This window comes from Triticum dicoccoides, chromosome 3B (genome assembly GCF_002162155.2).
Source record: "Triticum dicoccoides isolate Atlit2015 ecotype Zavitan chromosome 3B, WEW_v2.0, whole genome shotgun sequence".
Lineage (NCBI taxonomy): Eukaryota > Viridiplantae > Streptophyta > Magnoliopsida > Poales > Poaceae > Triticum > Triticum dicoccoides.
Genome location: NC_041385.1, coordinates 175665329 through 175675649, shown reverse-complemented (window position 1 = coordinate 175675649; position 10321 = coordinate 175665329). Strand labels below are relative to the sequence as shown.

At 40.8% G+C, this 10321-nt stretch overlaps 1 protein-coding gene across 1 annotated transcript; it reads left to right on the top strand.

Moving 5' to 3' along the window:
- The first annotated feature begins 5819 nt into the window (after nt 1-5819).
- Nucleotides 5820-7122, top strand: LOC119275415. Its single transcript, XM_037556247.1, has 2 exons — nt 5820-6598; nt 6754-7122. Exons 1-2 carry the CDS (start codon nt 6398-6400, stop codon nt 6886-6888), a joined length of 336 nt encoding a protein of 111 aa, XP_037412144.1. The 5' UTR covers nt 5820-6397; the 3' UTR covers nt 6889-7122.
- The last annotated feature ends 3199 nt before the right edge of the window (nt 7123-10321 follow it).

The window sequence follows — 10321 nt, the reverse complement described above, 5'->3', positions numbered from 1 at the left end:
ATTAAAGAAGGAAAACAAATACGAGAAAAAGTATTTACACGGGAAAGCACTCAACAAGCAAAAGAAGAATTGAGAAATTTTTTTGGGTTTTATTTTAATACTACAACTAATTAAACTAGAAAGAAGAACCAAAAAGAAGCAGGATGGATTTTCTCAAAGTATTTCAAACACGCAAGAAGAAAGCGAGAAAGTAAATATAGCATGGATAATACAATGAAAGAGTGCGGACACCGACAATTGGAATGAAATGTGTGAACATAAATATAATGTCGGTGGAAATACGTACTCCCCCAAGCTTAGGCTTTTGGCCTAGCTTGGTAATCCCCATCCATACCCTGGATAATAATCTGAGTGATAGCCCACGGAGGCTCTAGGTGCACCCTTCTCAACCCGCCGAGCTGCCTTGACCTCCGCCATGTACGAGCATGCCTCATTCTCAAGAACATAATATCTTCTTTTGCTGTGGAAATCAAAGAGAGCAGGCACATGCAAAACAATAGGTACAATGGGTTCTTTATTGAACCTCAAGTTATAAGTATAATCAACGATTGTGCCCTTAAGGAATTTATGGTGCTTTATGGCCTCAAAGTCTAAGTAATGACTAGGTAGGATGGGGTCATATGGCAGAGTTGTTACACCAACCTCTTTAGCTACACGAGAAGCATAAATCCCACCATAAAAGTGACCAGTGGTAGCATTGTGTTGTAACCTTCATGCAATGATTGCTCCAAGATCATGATTTTTAATTCCGCTCAGATCATTATGTATGAGCTCAAGTCAGGGGCACATAGTGTGCTGCAATCCTGCTTGCCCACGATGCATTTGCCATTAAAGAGTGCAAAGTAATGAATTGTTGGAAAATGAATACTCTTTATTCTAGCTTGTGTCACTCCTCTATCCTCACCATAGCAAAGACTAGTAAAAAATGACTCATACTCAGATCTAGGTGGCTCATCCAGCAAACCCCAATACAGAATTTTACAGGCCTCATAGAACACATTTAAAGGCATGGTAAATGGATGATCATAAAGACTAAACGAAACTCTAGACTCACGAGGATGATTTTTAAATGTCTTAATGAACGTTTCTGTGAGGTAGAGATGTTGGATGCACTTATCTTCAATGTAGGGACCGAGCTCAGTGTTGTGACCATATTGCTCAAAATCTTCTTTAATACCTGCACTCACATGAAATCATTACACGTCCATAGGCATGATTTGATAGCAGCATCCTGCATTGAACTTGCACTTGGCTCAACATAAGACTGACGTATCGAGCCACTACTCGCTAATTGCTATGTCTTGAGCTTGCGTTGGTTTTCCTTGAAGAGGAAAGGGTGATGTAGCAAAGTAGCATAAGTATTTCCCTCAGTTTTTGAGAACTAAGGTATCAATCTAGTAGGAGGCTCCTTAGAAGTCCCACGCACCTACACAAACAAACAAGAACTCGCAACCAACGCAATAAAGGGGTTTTCAATCCCTTTACGGCCACTTGCGAAAGTGAGATCAGATAGAGATAATATGATAAGATAAATATATTTTTGGGATTTTTATGATATAGATTGGAAAAGTAAAGATGCAAATAAAAGTAGATTGAAAGATTATATGATAAAAGATAGAAGCGGGGGCCATAGGTTTCACTAGTGGCTTCTCTCAAGATAGCATAAGTATTACGGTGGGTGAACAAATTACTGTCGAGCAATTGATAGAAAAGGGAATAATTATGAGATTATCTAGGCATGATCATGTATATAGGCATCACGTCCGCGACAAGTAGACCGACTCCTGCCTGCATCTACTACTATTACTCCACACATCGACCGCTATCGAACATGCATCTAGAGTATTAAGTCCATAAAGAACAGAGTAATGCATTAAGAAAGATGACATGATGTATAGGGATAAACTCATGCAATATGATATAAACCCCATCTTTTTATCCTCGATGGCAACAATACAATACGTGCCTTGCTGCCCCTGCTGTCACTGGGAAAGGACACCAAAAGATTGAACCCAAAGCTAAGCACTTCTCCCATTGCAAGAAAGATCAATCTAGTAGGCCAAACCAAACTGATAATTCGAAGAGACTTGCAAAGATAACTTTATCGCACGTAAAAGAATTCAGAGGAGATTCCAATATTTCTCATAGATAAACTTGATCATAAACCCACAATTCATCGGATCTCGACAAACACACCACAAAAAGAGTTACATAGAATAGATCTCCAAGAAGATGAAGGAGAACTTTGTATTGATATACAAAGAGAGAGAAGAAGCCATCTAGATAATAACTATGGACCCGAAGGTCTATGGTAAACAACTCACAACTCATCGGAAGGGCCTTGGAGATGACGGAGAGGCCCTCCGTGGTTGATTCCCCCTCCAGCGGAGCGCTAGCGAAGGCTCCAAGACGGGATCTCGCGGATATAGAAGGTTACAGTGGTGGAAATAGTTTTTCGTGGTGCTCCTCGATGGTTTCAAGGTACATGGGTATATATAGGAGGAAGAAGTAGGTTGGTGGACGCTCGAGGGGCCCATGAGGGTGGGGGGCGCGCCCACCTGTAGGGGGTGCACCGGGCACCCTCGTGGCCACCTCCTATGTTTCTTGACGTCCACTCCAAGTCCCTGGATCGAGTTTGTTCCAAAGAGATCGCTCCCGAAGGTTTCATTCCGTTTGGACTCCGTTTGATATTCCTTTTCTTCGAAACACTAAAATAGGCAAAAAAAATAGCAATTCGGGTTGGGCCTCCGGTTAGTAGGTTAGTCCCAAAAATGTTATAAAAGTGTAAGTAAAGCCCATAAGCATCCAAAACGGGTAATATAATAGCATGGAACAATTAAAAATTATAGATACATTGAAGACGTATCAAGCATCCCCAAGCTTAATTCCTGCTCGTCCTCGAGTAGGTAAATGATAAGAACATCATTTTTGATGTGGAATGCTACCTAGCATAATTTTTAATGTAATTTTCACTATATTGGCATGAATGTTCAGATCCAAATGATTCAAGATAGAAGCTTATAAAACATAAAAATAGTAATACTTGAAGCATACTAGCAAGTAATCATGTCTTATCAAAATAGCATAGCCAAAGAAAGCTTATAAATACAAAATCATATAGTTAGGCCATGCTTCATTTTCAAATTACACAAAATACTCCCATCATGCACAACCCCGCTTTCAGCCAAGCAATTGGTTCATACTTTTTAACGGGCTTTAGCTTTTTCAACTCTTACGCAATACATGAGCGCAAGCCATGGACATAGCACTACATGTGGTATATGGTGGTGGTTGTGAAGACAAAAAAGGGAGAAGATAATCTCACATCAACTAGGCGTATCAACGGGCTATGGAGATGCCCATCAATAGAAATCAATGTGAGTGAGTAGGGATTGCCATGCAACGGATGCACTAGAGCTATAAATGTATGAAAGCTCAACAAAAGAAACTAAGTGGGTGTGCATCCAACTTGCTTGCTCACGAAGACCTAGGGCACTTCGAGGAAGCCCATCATTGGAATATGCAAGCCAAGTTCTATAATGAAAAATTCCCACTAGTACAAGAAAGTGACAATATAGGAGACTCTCTATCATGAAGGTCATGGTGCTATTTTGAAGCACAAGTGTGGAAAAGAGATAGTATCATTGTCCCTTCTATCTTTTCTCTCATTTATTTATTTGGTGGGCTTCTTTGTATCTTTTATTTTTATAAAGTCCGAAGTCTCATCCCGACTTGTGGGGGAATCATTGTCTTCATCATCCTTTCCTCACTTGGGACAATGCTCTAATAACGAAGATCATCACACTTCTATTGATTTACAACTCAATACTTAGAACAAAATATGACTCTATATGAATGCCTCCGGCGGTGTACCGGGATATGCAATGAATCGAGAGTGACATGTATGAAAAATTATGAAGGTGGCCTTGCCACAAATACGATGTCAACTACATGATCATGCAAAGAGCAATATGACAATGATGGAGCATGTCATAATAGACGGAACGGTGGAAAGTTGCATGGAAATATATCTCGGAATGGCTATGGAAATGCCATAATAGGTAGGTATGGTGGCTGTTTTGAGAAAGGTAAATAATGGGTGCATGATACCAGCGAAAGTTGCGCGACACAAGAGAGGCTAGCACAGTGGAAGGGTGAGTGTGCGTATATCCATGGACTCACATTGGTCATAAAGAACTCATATACTTATTGCAAAAGTCTACTTGCCCTCGAAGCAAAGTACTACTACGCATGCTCCTAGGGGAAGGGTTGGTAGGATTTAACCATCGCACGATCCCAACCTCCACTCATAAGAAAGACAATTAAAAGAGCACCCCGTGCAACAAATTTGTCACGCAACTTTTACCATACGTGCATGCTACGGGACTTACCATAAGTATTTCTCAATTTCATAATCACCCAACTAGTATGACTCTAACATTACCACCTTTATATCTCAAAACAATTATGAAGCATCAAATTCTAATTAAGTTTAATGCACTTTTATAATGTTTAATGCACTTTCTATGATAGTTTTTATTATTCCCAACTTGGATGCTCATCATTCTAGGACCAAATTCATAACCATAGCAAATACCATGTTGTTCTAAAAGACTCTCAAAATAATATAAGTTAAGCATGAGAGATCAACAATTTCTTCAAAATTAAGCCACCGCCATGCTCTAAAAGATATAAGTGAAGTTCTAGAGCAAAAACTATCTAGCTCAAAAGATATAAGTGAAGCACATAGAGTGTTCTAATAAATTCTAATCAAGTGGGCTTCTCCCAAAAGGTGTATACAGCAAGGATGATTGTGGTAATATAAAAAGCAAAGACTAACATCATACAAGACGCTCCAAGCAAAACACATCTCATGTGGTGAATAAAAATATAGCTCCAAGTAAAGTTACCGATGAACGAAGACAAAAGAGGGGATGCATTCCGGGGCATCCCCAAGCTTAGGCTGTTGGTTATCCTTGAATATCTTGGGGTGCCATGGGCATCCCCAAGCTTAGGCTCTTGCCACTCCTTATTCCATAATCCATCAAATCTTTACCCAAAACTTGAAAACTTCACCACATAAAACTCAACAGGAAATGTCATAAGCTCCGTTAGTGTAAGAAAGAAAAACCACCACATAAGGTACTGTAATGAACTCATTCTTTATTAATATTGGTGTTAAACCGACTGTATTCCAACTTCTCTATGGTTCATACCCTACATACTATCCATAGATGCATCAAAATAAGCAAACAACACACGAAAAACAGAATCTGTCAAAAACAGAACAGTCTGTAGCAATCTGTAGCTCTCGAATACTTCTGGAACTCTAAAAGTCCTACCAAAATAGTAAGTCCTGGGAAATTTGTCTATTGATCTACAGCAAAAAGAATCAACGCAAAAGCACGTTCTATAAAGTACTAAAATTATTTTTGTGCGTGCAAAGTTTCTGTTTTTCAGCAGAATCAAATTAACTATCACCATAGGTTATCCTATAGGTTCTACTTGGCACAACCACTAATTAAAACATGAAAACACATCTAAACAGAAGGTAGATGAAACATTTATTACTAAACAGAAGCAAAAACAAAAACTAAATAAAATTGGGTTGCCTCCCAACTAGCGCTATTGTTTAACGCCCCTAGCTAGGCATAAAAGCGAGGATAGATCTAAGTAGTGCCATATTTGGCATTTATCTTTACCTAATCGTCGCATGCGATTTTGCATAAAAGTCCCTCGGTTTATATGAAACTAACCCGCAGTCCTTGTTTTAATGGGTCTCTATATAACGTTTCAATTTTGCAAAAAAACCCTGTACTCATTTGAATTCCACCCGCTGTCCTCCCGTCGTCTTATCCATTCCTCCTGCGACAGCGATGGCGGCTTCGCCCATTTCGTTGTGCACCGGCGACGGCCGCCGTCGTGCCTCGCGCGGGAGGACGGAGGGCGCTCGCCGGGAGGATGGAGGACGGCGCAGCGAGGCGGGGCAGTGGTGGTGGCGTGTGCGGCGGAGACGGCGCAGTAAGGCCGGGCAGTGGCGGTGGTTGACCGGCCATCATGCCTCGCGCGGGAAGATGGATGACACTCGCCGGGGCGTGTGCGGCGGAAACGGCTTCTACCGCGCATCGAGGTGGAGCAGCAGAGGACGGGAAGGCAAGGAGGCAAGGTGGGTACGCTGTGCACCAGGGCCGCCTTCGTCCTCCACCTCCTCCAAAAGCGCGCGCTCGTCGCGGGCGCTAGCGGTGGCGTGGCGGTTCTCGCCCGCGGGTGCGTAGGTGCGCGGGGGCGTCGGGGATCGAGGGAGCTCTCCTCCCTAGCAGCTGGAGGCGCTCGAGATCGAGCGAGTGGGCGAGGGGATCGGGGCCCCTGGTGGCTGCCTGCTTGGCGATTGCCCGAGATGCTGCTCGGGCGTGGGCTGGCCGACTCGATCTCCTCGACCGAGGGCCCCGTGCTCGTCAGCGCCTGCCCCATCGCGCACGACTTCTCTGATCCAGCGCCAAATTCCGAGGACCATGCGGAGCTCGACCTGGACGCACTCCACCTAATGGGAGGGCAGCACCAAGAACGGCAACGGCAGTATGGGCTTGCTGCCAGCAAGGTAGACTAGCTCCCCTCCATTTTTTGGGCATTTTTCAGTGTACATCACATGCTAAACTTGGTAGAACACTAAATCTTTAATCACATAAATTTCTCACTCACGCAACCAAACAATTTGGACACGGATTTCATGCCCTGGAAGACTACTTTGTGCAGATGGTGGAAGGAGGCAATCCAAACTTTGCCAGTGAAGTTCCAGTTGAGGAAAGAACAGAGAGAGGAAAGACAACAAAGGGAATTTGGTTAAAGCAAAAAACAGTTTCGTGTAAAACTCTCCACCCAGTCTCCTAGCTCAGCTCAGCAGTTGATTTGAGGGCGATGTTCCGCAGGCATTTCGGCGAATGAGGAACCTAACTGACAAATGGATTATTTTTCTGAATCCTATTTGTTACATATGAGTCGACTGTTGATACATGTTTGTTAGGGATAACTTTGGCAATATATCATACAAGGATGGTTGTGGTACTACGTAAGCAAAGCAACTCTGATCCCTCCAACTCTCAGGTTTTTTATTCCTCTACTTAATAATGCATGGGTGTGTACTTCGCTGGTTGGGCTATGTGGTTAGATTGGTTTTCTGGAATCCTTTCAGATTGTTGGACTATATAGAGCTAAGATAGAAAACTTTCAGATATTGTCCAGATTGCATCCTTCAATGCTATGTGTACTTCAATGCTTGATGTTTCCTCCCCAGGTAGAATATTAGTGTTGATTCCAGTATCGCAGATGCATTTTACCCAATTGTTTGTGCCGATTTGGAGGTGTTGTTCGGCGATTTGGCATGTAAATCCAGAGATTAAGTTCGAGTGATACATACAAATTGTTCAAATTGCGTTGCAATTTTATGAATTTATCATATGTGCTAGATTATATATCTATGTCAAGAAGGGATGCATGATGCCCCCACTTTGTCGTGGCTTCGAATTAGTGGTGCCACGGTTATGTATATCTGCATGGTGTATATTCTAGGATCATGAAAGTCTCTGAATTAGTTTAATTTTTTTCGTTCTTTGGTTATAAATATATAATTTCAGGTTTCTAAGACTAACAGGGTTTTTTTTCTTTCTATAAGGAGTGAAAAAAATCATTTTTTTTTGTTTTTTGGTCATCCTTAAACTATTATTACTTTTTCCCCAATTTCTAACTTTAATCTCTACCTAATAATCTTCTCGTTGATTCACATGGTTCTTGATGCAATGAAAAGGGAAGTGAATTATCTCAGAGCCACCTTTATTACCGTTCTTTCATGCTTGCATTACATATAAGACCATATATTATTTGCTAAATTACAGCTGAAACACTCGACATGGTTCCTTGACTTATTTGCTCCTATAGATTCTGAACTAGCAGTTCATTGAGGAGTCTAAAATGGTTCCCGGTGGTGTTTACATTGTCATGCTTACATCTGTTGGCTAGCAAACAGTAAGCAAACCTTTTCTCTCTAATAAAGAGGGCCAGATGTCTGTACAAGTTCTTTTATTGTAGGTTCAGCTTTAGAGCTGTCGTCAGGAGGTCATGTTTTTCATAACCTGGATAATTTATATCCGCTTCCTGAACTCTGAAGTGCATAGGTTTTATTCTCTATTTTCAGTGGACTGAAGATTACAGTAGGTACTGAATCCTCATTTCCTCATTTTGTAACTCCCATTTGGTCGACCTGATCTGTCACATGCACAACACCAACTAAATAATTGAAAGGCCTGTAGATGATGGGGTATTGTGGTTTGCCATAGAGAAGAGAAGGGTGTACAAAGCTTCTTCTAAGATTACCAAATTATTACAGCATGCTGACTGTAAAATAGACTAATTGTATGTCGGCTGAGAAGATAATATATTGTTTTGCATCAAATAGAAACGGGAACCTTGCTCCTTTTGAGGTGGGAAAGATAGAAGTCTGAAGATGAGAAGCATGATCTTTTCTTTGTCATGTTGCTCTACCTCTGTAGTGTCCAATCGTAACTTTCTCCACATATTTCATGCACACTACGCCAATTTCTCTTTCACCAGATGATACAATATTGATTTAGTAGAAGGGGAAAAGGGGGAGTGGACATGGACATGGCTGTTCTGATCCTTGATCTTGTGCGAGCTCGGATGAACAGTAAAAAAAAGGAAGATCAGAAATGCTGATTTTTTTTTTCCAAACATTGACAAATGTTTTGACTGCTTGCAAAGTTTAATCTTCGGATGACATTTGTGGTAGACATGGCAAAAGAAGCCATCAATGCTCCAAAATGTCATTTTCAAAAGTATTCTAGAGCATCGATTTTTTTTGCTATGTTTTATACAAATGTCATCCTGCATTAAAACTTTGCATGCAATGAAAACATTAATAAATGCTTACTACAAAAATACATTTCTTTGGTTTTACTATTCACCCTAGCTCACATGAGCTCGGGATCAGAACATCACTTTCGTAGGTGGACTCGCATTATGGAGGTGAGACATAAGAGGTCGTGGTGGCCGTGCGTGCGCATACGGAACTTTGGTGTTTTACGCTAAATACTTCTATGTTGATATTATTGTTTGACAATTCTGAAAGGAGAAGAAAATGGCAAAATAATCCCTCAAAATTTATAGTGTGAATATGGAAGGTTTGATGATTTTGAGTCGGGTGCGGCACTAACAGTGGTAGTGAGCTTAGAGCGGGGAGATAGTAGTGGATGAAGAGCGGGAGGGGGAGGACGACGACGTAAAAGATCGGTAGAAATACAAAACAAATGTTGCTTAATGTGGATGAGGATCATAAAGATGTATATTTTACACGACTGAAGATGGACCACTAGAATATTTATACCCGTGGAAACGCAAGGGTAATTTACTATACCTAATAATAAAGTCATCAGTATTTCTGGCGGCACGTCGCATAAATCGCCCCCTAAGTTGCAAAATATTGCCCATCGATGCCACCTATAATTGACAAACGTTTTACACAAGGGAATTCCCCGCCTGGGCCGGCCCATGGATCACACTGGGAGAGGATGCAACATGCCTGTTTGGCCCGGCCCATGTGCGGGCGGCCTGTTTTAAAATTTCATTTTTTATTTTTAGCTTTTCATTTCCATTTTCAATTTTTTCTTCTTTAAATAATTTCGTACTTCAAAAAGAATTTTAAAATAAGAAAGATAATTTTCCAAATAAAATGTTCAATAAATCATAAAATGATTGTGGATTAAAAAATGTGTGTAATTTTTGAAAATAATATTCGCATATTCAAAAAATGTTCACAATTTCAAAAAAATGTTTGCACAATAAAAAATATTCCTGATGATTTTTTTAAAAAAACTCATGTACTTAAAAATGTTAATGAAATTGAACGAAATTGTTCATCAAAATGTTATTAGTGATGCAGCAAAATGTTGTCATGGCCTTGGAGATTATGATTTGTTTTTCTCCCGTTGCAACGCACAGGCCCTTTCGCTAGTCTTTTTAATGGAGTTATGCTCAGGTCCGGGAGGCTCCTTGCGTTTCCCTTCATGCTCGGAGATCTTTTGATCTAAAGCATCCGACCGCTTATTGAAAAGTGTAATCAGATTATTCATGCGGTTGATATTCCCACCAATATTTTTAAGAGGTTCAACAAATTTTTACAATTCACATAATTTCTCTAGAATTTGGGTTCCTTCATGAGTAAAAGGTGATCCTTTTTGTAGGGGAAGTACTCCTACTATCCCCTCTATAATTTCATAAGCGAAACTAGGATCAATTTCAATAAAACTCCCTT